Genomic DNA, 19869 nt, shown 5'->3' on the forward strand with positions numbered 1-19869 from the left:
AGCTTACTTCTAAGTAACTCTGCCTCACTAAGATGTTCTTTTTATACCCAGTCATGTTACTGAGCTGCTGCCAGTCAACCCGATTAGTTGCAAAATCGTCCTCCAGCTGTTTTGCTTTAGTACCACATCCATTTCCTTTCCAAACTTTTTTGAGATGTGTTACTGCCATCAACTTCATAAGGAGTTCATATTTTTCTTACATTTTTCTTAAATTTTCTCAGTTTGAGAAAATCTACCTTTTAACATATATGTAAAATGTGACTAAAGATTTCTCCCATTGAAAACATAATGTCGAGATGAACAGAATCATTTTTGGGATTTCTTTACCTGGATGATTGAGCATGCATCCAGACATTGCATTGCAATATTTATATTTTACAGTGTCCCAATCAATGTTCCCTCTAATTTTTCATGTGTCTGAGCGAACACACAAACTCCCTGAGCGGACACTTGGACCACTGTGAGCAACAGCAGACGTGTGCACTGTGGTCACGCCAGCATCGAATTCACCCAAGTTACATTGTTTATTAAAATAATCAAATTACAGCATTTACATTTATGTTAGACTACTTTTAATTAAATGCTTTAACCCACTTACAATGAAAATGTAAAAAAAATCTTGTTCATGACCTGTGTAGTATTTATTTATTTTTTGCTCTGACTTGTATTATGTGTATGAGTCTGTGGTCTGGGAGAGAGTCCTGTAACTCTCTGCATGCAAAATACAGTATATAATCACCAATGTTGGGCAATTAATTATATAGTTACTTCTTCAAAAAAGTAACTGAGTTATGCAAACAACAAAGTTTTTTGCAGCTGTTTACCTAAAAATGCAGCCAAGGCGTTTTTTTAAATTAAATATTTCAAACTATTTACAGAACAATCAGCTGTTCTGCATCAAATTTGATGCCACACAAATTATTTGTGCCACTCAAAAAAATAATTTCTGTCCACTATGAGATGAAGGAGAACAACAGCCTGATACCTGCAGGCCTGACAACAGGAGATGTATCACTGCTGTAACACCTGTAACATTCAGCAGTCGCCTCATTGTTCTGACACACACAACAAAACTATTGACTACGCTACACACTAACTACACAAGATTTGACAACTCTGGTTTTACGTGGCCTATCAACACAATTTAAAAACTGGTATAAAGTCCACACTTTTCCCGTCAATTGTTCCGTCTGTCCTGCTCACATCTCCAGTGGTTGTACACGTTGTCATTAAGTGGCTTCACTCCACATCAGCCACGCCGCTTTGCTCGCTAAAACACCGGTGTCGGCACATAAGGACGCTGTCATAGCCTGTCAACCACGTTGATTAGCTGCGTATATACGAGTGTGAATCGCATCATTGGCTGGACTATGGGATTAGGTGGCATCGTTCTAATCCCATACTGGAGCAGCCAGTCACTCACTGACTAACACTGCAAAACAGAATTGTTAACGTATTAATTTTAATTTCAATTCAGGTTAGATTTTTTTTGTGTGTGTGTGTGCACAACACAGATTTTCTGTGCACAGAGACGTGCCAGCAGTGCGCAATTGCACGCGCAGCTTAGAGGGAACATTGGAACATTCTTACAATTGCAGTTGTACTTGATACTTTCTAAGGTTATTTAAGGTTGTTAAATGAAAAGTTAAACAGTGCATCACCAGCATAGTAGTATTAAGACATTAAGCAGATTTGAATTAAAACAGAGGAAACCGAAGGATCAACTCGCAGTGACCCTGATTGAAAGAGAAGCACAAAAACACACATAGAATATGAATGATGCCCAATGAAAACTACTTGTGAGTGTGCAAAACTAGTAAAAATCACCCTATTTGAATAATCTGAATGTCACTTCTAATTTTGAGTTCACGGTGATGTCCTGTGACTTCAATGAATGTGTGCCTGGAACCTATCAAAGATAGGATAGAGTTACTTTTACTAATTCAGTTATTCATTTAGAAGAGCTTTATTCTAAGGTGTCACACTTTACAGGTGGGGCACAGAGACTTTGATGTAGAGAAGAAGCTAAGGAGAGATCTGAAGAGAACTCACGCCCTCCTGGCTGATGCCCAGCTTCTTCTTGCTACTATGGAAAGCTCAGGGCAGAACCTACCCAACAGCAGTAAAGACCAGATAGAGCATCTGCACTTCCAGGTACATCCACTTTTACATTCACCTTTACCTTGACAAACCTCTAGTGTCACCTGCTGCTCTGCTGGAGAAACACTTCCCATGTCTCCATTTAGCTTGAGGAGAGCGAAGCAAGGCGACTTGAGGCTGAGAGCATTCAGGCGACTCTCTCCCAGGAGCTGGACAACAATCAGGCTGAGCTAGAAAACATCTGCAAGCAGAAGAGTGTGGTGAGAGTTTTATTTTATTGTGCATTGGCAGGCATGCGACCCATGGAAGGTAAAGAAGCGAAAGCACTCTTTGTTGTGTCTACTGACTTGTTAAGCTCTGAAAAAACAATGTACAACTCTAGTGATCTCACTTGCTTTGCACACTCTGTGTGTGTTTGCAACTGGAAAATAAAACATGGTGATGTGAGTGTGTTCTGATGTGCTTGATACTTACGGTCCTGAATGTAAATATTGCATATTTAATCAGACATCATAACTTTAGACACAGACTGTTTGTCTTCTTGTCTTAACTTCGTTTACGTAATACTAAAACTGCACATTACTTGAAATTAAATAAAAACATAACTAATTCTAAGCAAACTTGACAGGGTCACTTGTGATTTCATCACTTTCTGTCTTCTTATTTTGGGTACAGAAAACACTCTTTAGATTAAATAGTAAAAATGAAGAGTGTGGAGTAGTCTTCCACTTATGTTTTTGTCTTCCTGAGTGCAGGTGGATGAAAACTTAGCTCTGCTGCAGCAGGAGAAGGTGGACCTGTTGAAGAGGCTCGAAGAGGATCAGGAAGACCTAAATGAACTTATGAAGAAACACAAAGCGCTCATTGCGCAGGTACTGCTTTTTAGCTGAAATCTTTCAAATCCTGTTGATGACCTAAGTCATGATTCACTTCAGGTGACTTCCTCTTGCTTTGTCCCCTTCAGTCCTCCAGTGATATTGCTCAGATCAGAGAACTGCAAGCTGAACTAGAGGAGGTGAAGAAACAGAAACAGTCTCTCCAAGAAGAGGTATCTTTGCTTTGACAGTCAGAAATGAAAAGGATTACTCAGGGGTTTATGAACCAATTGTGCTTTTGAAATTAGCTGGGATGAGGTTGTGATGGATTCATGGAACATTTAACCTGCTTGTTGCAAGTCTGAATACACATGCCAGCTTCAGGTGGAGCACGTTCACGTTTTCTGATATATCTGCACGTTGATCCTCTAAATGTTTTTGGCTTGCAACTCAGCTCCAGCAGTGTGTATCGAGGGTGCAGTTCCTGGAATCGTCCACTGTGGGGCGCAGCATTGTCAGTAAACAAGAGGCACGTGTACGTGACCTGGAAAATAAATTAGAGTTTCAGAGAGGGCAAGTGAAGAGGTTTGAGGTAAGCTCGGATGATTCATCTACACTTGTTACCATGCGAGAACATGCCTGCAGCTCCTACGTCTCCCTTAGGTGCTGGTGCTGCGGTTGAGGGACAGCGTGGTTCGTCTGGGAGAGGAGCTGGAGCAGAGCGCACAGGCCGAGGCTCGGGAGAGAGAGAATGCCCGCTATTACCAGCAGCGTGTGCAGGACATGAGACTGGAGATGGAGGAGCTGAGCCAGGCAGAGCAGGAGAGCAGCCGCAGACGCATGGAGCTGGTAATCACACCTTGTAATAACCGATATCATGAGCGATGGTTATTTTACTGTTGGCAAGCAATAAAATAATAATCGGTCCAGTAGTATGTAAAGTCGAAGCTGATTTTAGTAAGACTCTTTTTCACTTTAATGAAATAATTCATTTCAGTTTTAACACTCACCATGTATATCTACATGTGTTTGACCACTGCATTTAAACACATTAATGTACAATAATCATTAGTGAGTGCCAACATATTATTAGTTCACAACATATTCAGTTTTCTGTTTATTAGCAATGGTTATTACAACATGTCACCATATCAGTTATCATAAAAAGTTTCCTTGTATTGTCTGCTGACTAATCCTGTATCAGAAATTGAGTGAGCAATTTTTGCAGCAAACTAAATCTGGGGCAAAGACTGTGTTTGTTTGGGACTGTGAAGGACGTGTTATTAATGCCAAGTCTGAAATTTTGGTGTAACTAACCTGAAAATAAAAATAAACAAGAAGCACCACCAAAGTGCAAACCTCCACTAGGGCAGCTCATTCTCTGAGCAGCATCCCCGGTTAAAGGAACAGTATTGCATTTTGCATTTATTCATTTAGGCTTCTCTGTTATTTTTAAATGTACTTCAAGAAGTTTGTATTGCTGTAAAAATCAGATAAGGATAGCATGACAGAGGTTTGTGTACAGAAACATTATGTAGGAGCAGGTAATGGATAAAATGTATGGATATGTAAATAAACAGACATGAATAACTTAGCTTATTATATAATATTATGCTGTAGTGTATTTCTAACTAACTACGCAGCTCATTGTCAGTGTGGACAATACTTTCTTTAGAGATATAACACATTTTGGGGTCAGCTTCAAAGAAAAGTGTTGAAATGTGAGGTCAAAAGTCAAACGTGACATGAAATTTAAACTTTATAGGGTATTTTCTATACATTGAGAATACACATCACACTTGTAAGAATTGTAGATTCTAACTTAAAAGGCTTTTTGACAGTTTTCCATGAATAAATCATGTTGACCTTGAAGTCATCGGTGTATGGAAGAAAATTTTAATGGAACTTTTCGAGCTGTTGTGTTTACAGACAGAATGACACTGGTGGACAAAATGCTACCAAAAGCATACCCTTCTTGGCAGAGTTAAATGTGCAGGTTACAGTCTAGTGATTTTATTCATATAGCACATTTAAACACGTATCCTATTCTATTCAATTCAATTTTATTTATATAGCGCCAAATCACAACAAAAGTTGCCTCAAGGCGCTTCATAGATTCAGAGAAAAACCCAACAATCATGTGACCCCCTATGAGCAAGCACTTTGGCGACAGTGGGAAGGAAAAACTCCCTTTTATAAGGAAGAAACCTCCGGCAGAACCAGGCTCAGGGAGGGGCGGGGCCATCTGCTGCGGGTGAGAGAAGGAAGACAGGATGAAAGACATGCTGTGGAAGAGACACAGAGGTTAATAACAGATATGATTCAATGCAGAGAGGTCTATCAACACATAGTGAGTGAGAAAGGTGACTGGAAAGGAAAAACTCAATGCATCATGGGAATCCCCGGCAGCCTATGTCTATTGCACCATAACTAAGGGAGGATTCAGGGTCACCTGGTCCAGCCCTAACTATATGCTTTAGCAAAAAGGAAAGTTTTAAGCCTAATCTTAAAAGTAGAGATAGTGTCTGTCTCCCGAATCCAAACTGGAAGCTGGTTCCACAGAAGAGGGGCCTGAAAACTGAAGGCTCTGCCTCCCATTCTACTTTTAAATACTCTAGGAACAACAAGTAGGCCTGCAGAGCGAGAGCGAAGTGCTCTAATAGGGTGATATGGTACTACAAGGTCATTAAGATAAGATGGGGCCTGATTATTTAAGACCTTGTATGTGAGGAGCAGGATTTTGAATTCAATTCTGGATTTAACAGGAAGCCAATGAAGGGAAGCCAAAACAGGAGAAATATGCTCTCTCTTTCTAGTCCCTGTCAGTACTCTTGCTGCAGCATTTTGGATTAGCTGAAGGCTTTTCAGTGAGTTTTTTGGACATCCTGATAATAATGAATTGCAGTAGTCCAGCCTGGAAGTAATAAATGCATGAACTAGTTTTTCAGCGTCACTCTGAGACAGGATATTTCTAACTTTAGAGATGTTGCGCAAATGGAAGAACGCAGTCTTACATATTTGTTTAATATGTGTGTTGAAGGACATGTCCTGGTCACAAATAACTCCAAGGTTCCTCACAGAGTTACTGGAGGCAGTGTTGCCAACTTAGCTACTTTGTCGCTATATTTAGCGAGTTTTCAGACCCCTTAGCGATTTGGATGGATGGATGGATGGATGGATGGATGGGAAAAAAGTCGCTAAAAAAGACGTGAAAACACGTATCGCTTTTACTCTCAACAAGCAGCGGGTGCTGTAACGCAGTCAGTTCTTCTTTTACTCTTTTTCTCTTATGCTGTTTTGTGGATCACAAGGTTTAAAACTACTTATAAACACACACACACAAAGTAACTCCACCAGAGTGCCGGTCCAAGCCCGGGTAAAGGAGCAGGGTTGGAATTATGACATTAAAAAAAACAATAATTGCTAAAAGAAATTTAATTTGTAGTTCTAAATAAACTCTAAATGCATTTAGGACATTTTTTACTCACTTTATGTCTCTTCCACGATGTTATTTCTCTCTCCAACAACATAGGTTACAATTAGATTAGCATGACCAATTATGCAAATTAGGCGATGACGTCATTTAGCGACTTCTAGGACAGCCAATAGCGATTTTCCTTACTGAGGAGTTGGCAACACTGACTGGAGGCCAAGGCAATGCCATCCAGAGTAAGAATCTGGGCCGAGTACAATAACCTCAGTTTTATCTGAATTAAGAAGCAGAAAGTTAGTGGCCATCCAGGTCTTTATGTCTTTAAGACATTCCTGCAGTTTAACTAATTGGTGTGTGTTATCTGGCTTCATGGATAGATAAAGTTGTGTCATTTGCATAGCAATAAAAAATTATGCTATGTCTTCTAATGATGCTGCCTAAGGGAAGCATGTATAGTGTAAATAGAATTGGTCCTAGCACTGAACCCTGTGGAACTCCATAATTAACCTCAGTGTGTGAAGAGGACTCTCCATTTACATGAACAAATTGGAGTCTATTAGATAGATATGATACAAACCACTGCAGTGCAGTACCTGTAATACCTACAGCATGTTCTAATCGCTCTAATAGGATATTATGGTCAACAGTATCGAATGCTGCACTAAGGTCTAGCAGGACAAGCACAGAGATGAGTCCACTGTCAGAGGCCATAAGAAGATCATTTGTAACCTTCACTAAAGCTGTTTCTGTGCTGTGATGAGCTCTGAAACCTGACTGAAACTCTTCAAATAAACCATTCCTCTGCAGATGATCTGTTAGCTGTGTGACAACTACTCTTTCAAGGATTTTTGATATGAAAGGAAGGTTGGAGATTGGCCTATAACTAGCTAAGACTGCTGGGTCTAGAGATGGCTTTTTGAGTAAAGGTTTAACTACAGCCAGCTTGAAGGCCTGTGGTACATAGCCGATCATTAGAGATAGGTTGATCATATTTAAGATCGAAGAATTAATTAATGGCAGGACTTCTTTGAGCAGTTTTGTAGGAATGGGGTCTAAAAGACACGTTGATGGTTTGGAGGAAGTAATTGTTGAAGTTAACTCAGGAAGATCAATTAGAGAAAAAGAGTCTAACTTAACATCGATGGTACTAAGAGTAGCTGTAGATAGTATTACATCTGTGGGATGATTACTGGTAATTTTTTCTCTAATGATAAAAATTTTATTTGTGAAGAAGTTCATGAAGTCATTACTAGTTAACGTTAAAGGGATTGTTGGCTCAAAAGAGCTCTGACTTTTTGTCAGCCTGGCTACAGTGCTGAAGAGAAACCTGGGGTTGTTCTTATTTTCTTCAATCAGTGATGAATAGTAAGATGTTCTGGCTTTGCGGAGGACTTTCTTATAAAGCAACAAACTATTTCTCCAGGCTAAATGATGATCCTCTAAATTTGTGACACGCCATTTCCTCTCCAGCTTACGAGTCATCTGCTTTAGGCTACGTGTTTGAGAATTATACCACGGAGTCAGGTACTTCTGATTAGAGACCTTAGTTTTCACAGGAGCTACAGTAGCCAGAGTCGTACGCAGTGAGGAGGTAAAATTATTAACAAGATAATCGACCTCTGTTGGAGTAGCGTTCAGATAGCTGCTCTGCTCTATGTTGGTACAGGGCATTGAAGATGATAACAGTGGGTGGATTATATTCTTAAACTTAGTTACAGTGCTTTCAGAAAGACATCTACTGTGATAAAGTCTACTCTCCACTGCTGTATAATCAATTACTGTAAATGTAAATGTTATCAGGAAATGATCAGACAGGAGAGGGTTTTCAGGAAACACTGTTAAATGTTCAGTTTCTATGCCATATGTTAAAACAAGATCTAGAGTGTGATTAAAGTGGTGGGTGGGTTCTTTTGCATTTTGAGAGAAGCCAATTGAGTCTAATAACAGATTAAATGCCATGTTGAGGCTGTCATTTTTAGCATCTACATGGATGTTAAAATCACCCACAATAATTATTTTATCTGAGCTGAGCACTAAATTAGATATAAAGTCTGAGAAATCAGACAAACTCTGTGTAAGGCCCAGGTGGACGATAGATGATAACAAGTAAGACTGGTTTCTGAGTTTTACAGCTGGGGTGGACGAGGCTAAGCATCAGGCTTTCAAATGAATTAAAAGTCTGTCTTGGTCTTTCGTTAATTAATAGGCTGGTGTGAAAAATTGCTGCCACACCTCCCCCTCGGCCTGTACTTCGAGATTTCTGGTAGTTAGAATGACTCGGGGGTGTTGATTCATTTAAACTAACATAATCATCCTGCTGCAACCAGGTTTCTGTAAGGCAGAGTAAATTGATTTGTTGATCAATTATTAAGTCATGTACTAACAGAGACTTGGAGGAGAGAGACCTAATATTTAATAATCCACATTTCACTGTTTTACTCTTTGGTTCACATGTGGATACTGTATTGTTCTTTCTTTGTGATTTTTGTTGCTGGTTTTTAGTTTGTTTTTTGTCTTTTTGGAAGCTGACACAGTCTCTATGGAGATGGGTTTTTGGGGGGGTAGCAGGAGGAGAGAAGCTGCAGAGAGGCGTGTAAGACTGCAACTCTGCTTCCTGGTCCCAACTCTGGATAGTCATATTTTGGGGGGTTTAATAAATTTGTCCATATTTCGAGAAATGAGAGCCGCTCCATCCAAAGTGGGATGGATGCTGTCTCTCCTAACAAGACCAGGTTTCCTCCAGAAGGTTTGCCAATTATCTATGAAGCCCACATCGTTTCTGGGACACCACTCAGACAGCCAGCAATTTAAGGAGAACATGCGGCTAAACATGTCACTCCTGGTCTGATTCTATGTATCGTATTCTTTCAGATTGTGTTAATGTGAACTCTGTTTCATTAAAACAAAGGAAGATAAAAGAATAGCTAATAAAAGCATATTTCCATAGATTTCTCTGGTATCCCTGCTGCTTGCAGATAGATCACGACTACATGGACAGCACGTAGGCTGCTAAATATAAACCTCAACAGGAGTTTCACAACACAGGCTGTGACACATGATTTTAAAGTCCTGGCAGGAAACACTTCCTCCAGGCTACAACATTGACATACAGTGTCATTACTACAGAGTGCAATCATAGCAGCACGGTTTGGACAGCACTGGGATTTCGGCACAATGCTGTGGAATAAAAGTGTGAGCAAACACCACAACCACAAAAAAAACAGCGTGTTGCTTTATAAGAAAGCCCTCCGTAAAGCCAGAACCTCTTACTTTTCATCACTGATTGAAGAAATGAGAACAACTTTAGGTTTCTCTTTAGCACTGTAGCCAGGCTGACAAAAAGTCAAAGCTCTGTTGAGCCAACTATTTCTTGAACCTTAACTAGTAATGACCTTGCGAAATAAAATTTTAGCCATTAGAGAAAAAATCACTCATAATTATCTCACAGATTTAATATTAACATTATCTACAGAATCTGATTCTGATTCTGATTCTGAGCTACTTTCAGTACCATGGATATTCATTTAGTCTTTTTCCTCCAAACCATCAACATGTCTTTTTGGACCCATTCCTACAAGACTGCTCAAAAAAGTCCTACTATTAATTAATGCTTGAATCTTGAAAATGATCAACCTATCTCTAATTATAGGCCAATCTCCAACCTTCCTTTCATATCAAAAATCCTTGAAAGAGTAGTTGTCACACAGCTAACAGATCATCTGCAGAGGAATGGTTTATTTGAAGAGTTTCAGTCAGGTTTCAGAGCTCATCACAGCACAGAAACAGCTTTAGTGAAGGTTACAAATGATCTTCTTATGGCCTCTGACAGTGGACTCATCTCTGTGCTTGTCCTGCTAGACCTCAGTGCAGCGTTCGATACTGTTGACCATAATATCCTATTAGAGCGATTAGAACATGCTGTAGGTATTACAGGTACTGCACTGCAGTGGTTTGTATCATATCTATCTAATAGACTCCAATTTGTTCATGTAAATGGAGAGTCCTCTTCACACACTGAGGTTAATTATGGAGTTCCACAGGGTTCAGTGCTAGGACCAATTCTATTTACACTATACATGCTTCCCTTAGGCAGCATCATTAGAAGACATAGCATAATTTTTTATTGCTATGCAAATGACACAACTTTATCTATCCATGAAGCCAGATAAAACACACCAATTAGTTAAACTGCAGGAATGTCTTAAAGACATAAAGACCTTGATGGCCTCTAACCTTCTGCTTCTTAATTCAGGGGTCACGATACAGGCAGATCCAGAAAACCTAATCACAGAGACGAGGGTTACTCCAAAGCAAGGCTGGAAAACAACAGAATTCTACAGAGCCGGGCAATACTAACTGGAGTTACTCAATATGCATTTATTGCTTCTACTTTAGACTACAGTAATTTGTTATTATCAGGATGTCCTAAAAACTCCCTGAAAGGCCTTCAGTTAATACAAAATGCTCCAGCAAGAGTACTGACAGGGACTAGAAAGAGAGAGCATATTTCTTCTATGTTGACTTTCCTTCATTGGCACTATGTTAAATTCAGTATTGAAGTCAAAATCCTGCTTGTCACATACAAGGTCTTAAATAATTAGGCCCCATCCTATCTCTGCTACACTCTGACCATGAAACCATAGCCACTGTGCACCAGTCACACTGTTCTTTACTTTAAATCCATCACAGTACAGTAAACTAACCTGTTTATCCTGCACTAAACTCCAGAGTATTCTTATGCAGCCTTTACATAGCAGTTAGTCTACCTCATTTTGTTTTGCAGCATATTTCACAATATGAAAGAACATAATGTCACATGTACAAATGTACACTCCATCTCTGAGCGAAGTTAGCTCTGAAGCTTTAGCTAGCAACACACTCTTTGACAAACTGCACACAGTTTGTGTGTTTGCTGATGTTTGTTGAACAGATAGAAACAATTTATTTAAACAAACATGCCACTTAAAAAAAAGTCACTCCCTTTATGCTCTCTTCTCTTCAGTAGGGCGAGCTAGTTGCCAAGGTACCGCAACCGCAACTTATGGAAACTTGCAGTCATTCCAGTGTTGTGTCAGTAAATAAACAAAAAAACAAAACAAAAACAAAACACTGTCCCACTTTTAACCCCTTTGGCACATGTAATCTCTTTTTATGCATCATCCTGGTGATTAATAAACAAACAGGAATCCCTTTCCTGTGTTACTGTTTGAGCTTACATGGGTTTGATGTCTCGTCACAGTGACGAAATAATAATTCAACCCAAATGCATTTAACCAGAAGTAATGAGCCTGTTTTGAAAATGTAAGAAGTAGAAAGTACAGATATTTGTTTAAAAATGTAGGGAGTAAAAGTAAAAAGTACACAAAAAATAACTACTCAAGGAAAGTAAAGATTCCTAAAAATTGTACTTAAGTACAGTAACAAGGTATTTGTACTTTGTTACTGTCCACATCTAGATACAGAGGTGGGAAGAAAAACTGAACAGAAAAAGGGGCCAAAGCAAACAAACAAAAATATATTTTAGGTTATGGACACATCAAATTAATTAAATCAATGTAATCAGAGTTTGTTGATTACATTGAACTTTGTTCTCAGGCTTTTGGGCTCTGTGGGCTTGAAATAATGCAACAACTTGGAATTCGATTTGCATTTTCTTGATTCAGAGTTCTTAGACAGCTTAGATAGGATCAGACCCTCAAACCACTGAAGAAAATAACAAAGCAAGCAACAGAATTAGTCTGTTCAAAAGGCTGAATGATTATCACGTCAAAGGCTGGTGATTTCTCAATAGCCTTTTCACTGTCTGTATGAAAGGGGGACATTATCATGTGTAGTGAATAGGAGCATGAGGACCCAAATGCAGACACACAGATGTGGATTGTGGTAAACAAAAGGAAAAATGTTTAATTAGGCTGATGAGCAAAATACATTATGGTGAAAAGTAAAGTACCTGAGGAAATTAGAAACACTAATATAGTATATAAAACTTGAACTTATAAAGCGAACAGTCAGTCATTCCAGTTCAGTTTGTACAGTAGACATACAAGGCAAATAAGAGTAACAATATACAGTACAATGAAATAAGAAGGATAAATAAATAAAGGATAGAAAAGAAAAAAAGGGGGGGAATGTGACAGACTTCATAACAACTTTGTACTTGAAAGTTGTGACAGCTCATTCGTTAAACATTTCTGAATGAATTTCAATCAATGATAAACCTTTTTTATTGGAAGTTAATTTAAGAGAGTTTAAGTAATATTCAATTTCAATCAAAAACAAATTAAATGATGGGGTCGAGTTTTGAAATTTACATTTATGTATGTGGAATTTCCCTAATAAGATGGAGCGGCCGAAGAGTGAACTGTCAAAAGTACTGAATATGACGTCACTTATTTATGTGCAAATGTTTAATAATTAAAGTCAGTCATATATCCACAAACACAACAAGCTGAAAGTCAGTGATATATGTGTGTGTGTGTGTGTATATATATATATATATATACATATATATCATAATAATCTGACAATACTATAATATTGGCCATATTATATTTACATTACCACAGTGAGATGACTTTAGTCTCATGAACAACATTAACTAATTCTTATTTACTAACTAATCTTAAATGACTGTTCAGCACAGAAATGAAGCCCAACAATCATGTTTTACAGTCCTCTGGTCTCAGCCTCAGATACTCAACTAATCAAAGTGATGTCATGACAAAAATGAATGACCAACAAAACATTTTTCTCCTTCATTTCTGTCAAACAAAGCTGTATGTAACGTGTCTCGCAGTTAGTATCATCAGCGCGACGAAGCGTATACCGTCCCATTTCACAAGCCTCTCACTTCCGCACTTCTCGTACTTATAGTACGCACCGTACGTAGTACGCGTAGTGTGCGTACTTCAAGCGTGCAGACCCTGAATTGGGACACAGCTCAGGACTGAGACATACGAGCTGAATGTAGACAAAAAGGTAAACAAACATGGAGACAAGACTGACTGGCACTGGAGACCCAGACAGCAAGACACAGAAACAACACTAGGACATGAACGAAATCAAACAGTAACCAAGAACCAAAAATATAGATAATAAAACTCAGAGGCACTAGGAAGTACTAAACTCAAACTTAAACATAAATATCTCTTAAATCTAACAGAGACTCAAAATGCTGGGTCATAGACTCAGGACCATGACAGATATAGCCTCCAGGTCTGAAAACTGAAGCCTTCGCAGAAACAAACTCCATAGCAGCTCCACAAAGTCCAGCTGGAAAAACAAAATTGGAGAAAATGATGGCAAAATTGGAGAACTTGGTAGCGACAGTGAACAAAGTATTAAAATTGGAGCTGATGTCTCCATCTCTAAATGCGTGCAAGGCGGACTTAATAAGCAACCCATTCATTGCAAATGAGATGGACTCAGCCAATGCCTCAAACAGAGAGAAAGGAACTAGGAAGACATTAGTTTTTAGTAATGGCACTGGAAATTTCACAATTTCACATTTCATCCTCAGTCACCCATAGGAGAACTCTTGCCACTCAGCGACTCCGAGGAGCAATGACAAGCAAATGGACCCTCAACTCAGAATATGACGTATGTCACGGCGGAGTCGGTGTCACAGATGACTGAAAAAACTAAAAATGTTAAAGAACTAATAAAAGCTTTACATGGGGGGGGGGGGGGAGGGGAGGGAGGAGCTTTCCTATTTCTACTCTAGTGTGAATGCACAATTGAGTTAGATGAAGATCTGAGCAGCCGAGCAGACTTTAAAGCTGCTACTTACAGTTACACATTCAGTCATGTTCTTGTTCTCACTAACTGCACATTTCTTTGTGACCTCTGAGCTGAGCCAAGAAAATGAGAAGGAGCTCCAGGACTTAAGTTATTCGCACAAAGCAACACATTCACACACACACAGACAGACACAAGAATGCCCTTAAACAACCTACCAACCAGCAATGGAGACTTAGACACAGCCCCATATAAATGGATTTAATCATACACACAACAGCATGCACACAGGCACACACACATGTGCATGTACACAGACAGACACACACTTCTCCATTACCATACCCAACGTCATCTCTCCCTCATTCGGCTTCCTCTCTCTGACTGTGATTAATCCTCATTGTCTCTTCAAGGTTATGGGGGTGCACACATACACACACTCGTACATGCTTATGTGTTTCTATGACAGTTGTGGCTCCCACACCCGTCTCAAAACCAACAAAGGCAAAAGCCTGAAAGCTTTTGGTTGTGTGTAGGTGCATACATATGTGACAGGATATGAGAGACAGAGTCAGTAAGAAAATGATGGAACGATTTAAGAAATCACTTTTTTTTCTCTGGATGTCAGCTTGCATATGTAATAGTTTGCTAATAAATACTGCTGATGTGTGCTGGGGCACAGCAAACAGGTCTGTTAGAAGATGACCATCTTATTCATCCCTGCATCTTCCTCTTTTTCTGTACAGGAAATGAAGGTTGAAGAGCTCAGCACTGTCAGACAGGCATTACAGGCGGACCTGGAGACGTCCATCCGGCGCATCGTTGATCTTCAGGCTGCCCTAGAGGAAGTAGAATCGAGTGATGACAGCGACACTGAAAGGTAATTTGCCCTCACTGAGGTAGCTCCTCTCAGGTTCAGTGATGACATTTGTATGTCTGAACTCAACTTTCACCAATCTGCCCTTCAATCCAGTGTTCACACTGCTGTGGAGTCCTTTACTCAAAAGAAAGACCTGTAAGAAACTCTTGGCTGTGTGTGTGGCTGTGTATATGTGTATGACCTAAAAATATCCGAGCTTGAAGTGTTCTTATTATGCATATTGTTGTGATAATAAATAACAGGATAAAAAAGACATAGACTTCAACTAGCTTTGGCCTTGATTTCCATCATATCCATGCATATCACCAAAGTCAATGCACAATTAAGTCAGCTACACCTTAACCCAAATGATGAAAGTCATTACATAGATGTGTAAATTGGATATTAATTTACTAACGACCATCAGGTCACCAAGGTTAGGGTTGAGTTTTGTTTTAGCTGTTTGTGTGTGTGTGTGTGTGTGTGTGTGTGTGTGTGTGTGTGTGTGTGTGTCCATCCATTTTCTGCTGCTTATCTGGATGGTGGGGGGAAGCAGTCTAAGCAGAGAAGCTCAGACTTCCCTTACCCCAGCTACCTTCTCCTGCTCATCTATGGGGACACCAAGAAGTTCCCAAGCCAGCTATGAGATATAATCTCTCTCGTGCAAATTCTGGTTTCCCCCAGGGGCCCACTACCGGACATGCTCAGAATAACTCACCTATGAGGCGTCTATCTTAGTCAGATGCCCAAAATACCTCATCTTACTCCTTTTGATATGAAGGAGCAGCGGCTCTACTCCGAGTCCCTCTCGTATGACCAAGCTCCTCACCCTCTCTCTAAGGGACAGTCCAGCCACTCTTCGAAGGCTACTTGTGTCTGTGACTTCATTCTTTCGCTCACTGCCCAAAGGTCATGACTATAGGTGAGCGTAGGGATGTTAATTAACTCTTTAATTGACAACTTTGCTTTTATGCTCAGCTCTCTCTCTTCACCCCAACAGATTGGTGCATTTGCATCACTGCGGACTACTCTGCTTCCACAATAGAAGGCACAACTATGGTATTGAGGAGATCCTCCTCACTTTGTGTGTACTTTTCACTGCCTGAATATAGCCTCAGTTGAGGTAAGCAGTGTTCCACCAAAGCTGTAGACGGTGTGTGTGGAATTCCCTTCCTACTCGTGGTGACTCCTTTAGCCTGAAACCTCTCTTCATCTGTGGTGTCCACCATCTGGTTCTGGCATTACCACCAGAATCAGTTGTCAGCTCAGCACCTCTCTTCACCCAAGTGCCCAAGACAGATGGCTGCAGATCTGATGTTACAATTATAAAATCAATCATCAACCTGCAACCTCAGATGCCTTATGTGCTTATAAACACCTTTATGCTCTAACATGATGTTTGTCATTGACAAACTGTGGTTAGTACAGAAGTACAATAACAAAACACAAGTCCCCCAGGGGAACCTTCATTTTATGCGATTTCTTTGTTGTGTCTTGTATATATGCTTCTATGACAACGAATTTTCCCTCTGAGATTACTAAAGTAGGCTAATGATTGCTGTATTTCATAGTCAGTATACATAGCCAGTCTTGTTAATGATCTGGCTGAGGGGGTTGCAATGGGGACAGAGCATCTCCTTGGTGAACCCCTCACTTGATTATGACTTGTGCATTTGGCTTGAAGTTTGCCTCTTGTGTTTTCCTTCACCCCATTGGATTCCTAAACGAGGCTCTTAGGGTCCTGTTAATATCATACAACATTCCCGAATCCTTGTGCAAGGCATTGAGTCATAGGCTCTGATAGAGGACTCGAGCTCAAGGACCTGTCCCCTAGTTTACAAAAGCTGTGTATTAGCTGTGTATTGAAAGAGACGTGAAAGTAAAGCATGTAAGGAAAAGACAGAGTTTGAACAATTGTACAACTCTCTTAGGCAGCTTTCACTACTTTGTTTAAGATATCTTGAGGAATAGTTTTCCAGACATCTTTATTTAAAGTGGTTGTTTGGATTTTGGCTTCCTTTTGTCCATTCTCTGTTGAGATAATCCTACGTTGCTTTAATAATGTTGAGATCTGTGTTCTGGGAAGGCCAATCCATGACTGGAAAATGGACTTCCACCTCTCCCAGTCGGTTAAGCTGCAGTCAGTTCCGATGGAAGGCTTGGACCGAGAGGCAGCTCAGCATCTGCTGGCTCTAAAATGATTTGAACTCTGGCGCTGTACATCACATGTACCCGGCCGATTCGGCCAACGGACCAACTGTTCATTTCTTTGCATCCCGGGATCTCGGGCAGGCCCCTGTCCAAGTCCCGGTTGTCCCACTGTGAGGTACAGGCAATCCAGCAGACTTGTGCCTCAGTAGAAGCTCCTCTCCCCTCAGGTGTGCGGGCCCACTCAACCAGTGAGGGTGGAGGGGTGCCTCCCTCTCTGCCATTTGTGCGGCAGTGACATGGTCCCCAACTGCCACCTTTATGTGGTTTTCCCGCTTGAACATGGCAGCCAGCCCCTCTTTCGCGGAGCAGGTTCTGGGTGCCCATCAGCAGTAGCCATCATTCTGGGGGGGGGGAAGCATTTAAACTGCATTTCAATTCAAGACAGAGAAACAAAAATATTATCCCTGGCCAAAACTGGGAAGACTTAAAAATAAAGTGCTATTTTAAGTACTTTAAGTACATTTTCAGAATGGTATTGTCTTTAAATAAAAATAATAAAAAGTCTACATAAAGTGCAGTTTTTCTTGTTAGAAAAATAAGGCAGAAAGATAAAAGGTCATTTGACCAGCTTCACCTTTAAACTCTGAGTAACCTTAGCCAAAAGTATTTTGTACATTAGGCTAAAACAATGTGATCATGGAACATTTTAGTGCAAAAAATAACAAACCCATTGGACTCACAATACCTCCATGCTTATTTATTGTCCATCTCTTTCAGCCAGTTACTTAGACAAACTAGCCTGTTCACATTTTCAGAGCTCAAGGCAGCTCTCTTTTTTTGTTACTATGTGACCTGCAAGTGATAACAGTCTGTCACATGGGACAGAAGTGGCAGGACTAATCTAATACTTGCGGGCCAGGACAGACAGTTGTGGGTGGGTGCCTGCTCGGCTGGACCACAACTGCAGTTTGCTCGCTGATGGTGGGTTCTGCTCTGTACAAACTCAGGGCCCCTGTTACACCGGGCTTCCTCATCTGAATCAGAATCTGAAGCCAATGAAGACAAGAGGAGGCTCTTTGTCTTTACTGGCGCCTTTGTGGTGGCATCTTTACACTGTTCCTGCAACAGGGCCTCAAGGCTGGTCCAAACCTCTTCTCGCTCGCCCCTCGCAAGACACTTTAAATTCTTAAAGCGTGGGTCAAGCACAGTAGCTGTCTTGAGCCACTGGTGGTTGAGTGTAGCTACACGTTGGGATAGGTCCTTTGTGAAGGCAGTCACCATGTAGTTTGAGTCATCATCAGAGACCTCCATGGTGTGATGCAGGTGGCAGAAAGAAGTTAAAACAATTGAATATGAGACATATGTCTCATCTCCAAGAAGCTGAGTCACAAACCTGTAGTAGACAGTTCAAGAAAGTATTTTTTAATCTACACAATAACTGTCAACTATAGAGCTTTTTGAAGAAACAGTAACAATAAGTTAAAAAATAGTTTTATTTACCTGCATGGCTCAAGGATAGTCACCAGCTTTTGGAGTTTTACCAGCTCTGATGGAGTTAAAATGACTAGCTTGTGCTTTTGTTTGTCTAAAGCAGCAAAAACAGCCTCTTGATTCTTTAGTAGATGAAAAAACATATCCAGCATTTAATTCCACCCTGTGGAAACATGTTGTATGAGTGGTTCTTTCTGTTGCCCAAGTCTTGTTTCCTCCTGGTGTAATTCCTCTGTATCAGCAGGGCTGTGTTTAAAGTGACCCACTATCTTGCAACATTTTGCTAATGCATCACTAAAACCACTATCAGCAGGGCTAACAGTGAGGGTTGTTTGCAATATGTGAGCAACACAAAGCATGTGATGGAATGGGAGGTGCTGCAGCCACCATGGTTCGTGCACTGTCTGTCCCAATTGTGGTTACCTTTTGTTGAATTCCCCATTCTTTTGCAAAAGAGAGAAACTACTCAGCGCAGTTTTTGGAATAGTTTCTGATGTTTGTCTTCTGCACAGTCAGGGCAAAAGCCTGTAGATTCCATGTCCCATCAGTGACATCAAGAATATGTGCAGTGACTCCGAGATAATTAGAATTACTAACAGAATCCAATCCAATATAGTTTTATTTATATAGCACATTTTAAAACCCGAAGGCACACCAAAGTGCTTCACAGTAATATGGAGAAACAACATAAGTCAATAACAGAGTACAGATCGGGCACTAGCACAGGCAGAATGGAGGCACTAATAGACCGGAAGAGTTAAGTAGAATAGGTATCAAACCTCAATACAGGAGGAAGGTCAGATCGTGAATACAAAATATCTACTAAGAAGATAAAAACAGCAGTAAAATTAATAATAAAATAATACATTTAATAAAAAGTTTAAAAAGGGTATTAACTGGTCAGAAAAGCCAGGTTAAATAAGTATGCTTTCAATCTTGATTTAAAGGATTGGATAGAGTCTGTGGCACGAATAGAAGCAGGAAGGCTATTCCAAAGGTTGGGTGCAGCTGAAGCAAAGGCACAATCGCCTCTGGTCTTCAGTCTAAACTTAGGTTGGGCCGACACCTTTTGTTGGTACTCGAACTGGGACTGCTAGTGCTAACAGCTCCCACAGTTTCCGTGCTCGCTGCAACATGTTTTGCATTTAGATGGTAAGGTTGAGGTGCTTTGGTGGTATGCAAACTCCTTTTTGCACAGTTTGCACAAAATCACACTTTTATGAAGGGTTGGGTAGTCTTTTGAAATTAAATTTGCCTCCGATCAGTCCTAGCAACACGCTTTC

At 40.3% G+C, this 19869-nt stretch overlaps 1 protein-coding gene across 6 annotated transcripts in view; it reads left to right on the top strand.

Moving 5' to 3' along the window:
* myo18b (myosin XVIIIB) overlaps nt 1-19869 on the top strand; it is a 78322-nt gene that overhangs the window by 45683 nt on the left and 12770 nt on the right. For 5 of the 6 annotated variants that reach the window (XM_085280631.1, XM_085280633.1, XM_085280630.1 and 2 more), the window contains 8 exons: nt 1993-2154; nt 2247-2360; nt 2856-2972; nt 3065-3148; nt 3370-3507; nt 3579-3764; nt 14832-14965; nt 15059-15100. In XM_085280631.1, the coding sequence (XP_085136757.1) occupies nt 1993-2154; nt 2247-2360; nt 2856-2972; nt 3065-3148; nt 3370-3507; nt 3579-3764; nt 14832-14965; nt 15059-15100 (977 nt within the window). The remainder of the gene's footprint in view (nt 1-1992; nt 2155-2246; nt 2361-2855; nt 2973-3064; nt 3149-3369; nt 3508-3578; nt 3765-14831; nt 14966-15058; nt 15101-19869) is intronic. The other variant, XM_085280632.1, reaches the window with a different exon arrangement.

Source organism: Mchenga conophoros, linkage group LG7, assembly GCF_057382185.1.
Source record: "Mchenga conophoros isolate Kocher_MC1m ecotype Shallow Benthic linkage group LG7, M_conophoros_male_GT1.1, whole genome shotgun sequence".
Taxonomy (NCBI): domain Eukaryota; kingdom Metazoa; phylum Chordata; class Actinopteri; order Cichliformes; family Cichlidae; genus Mchenga; species Mchenga conophoros.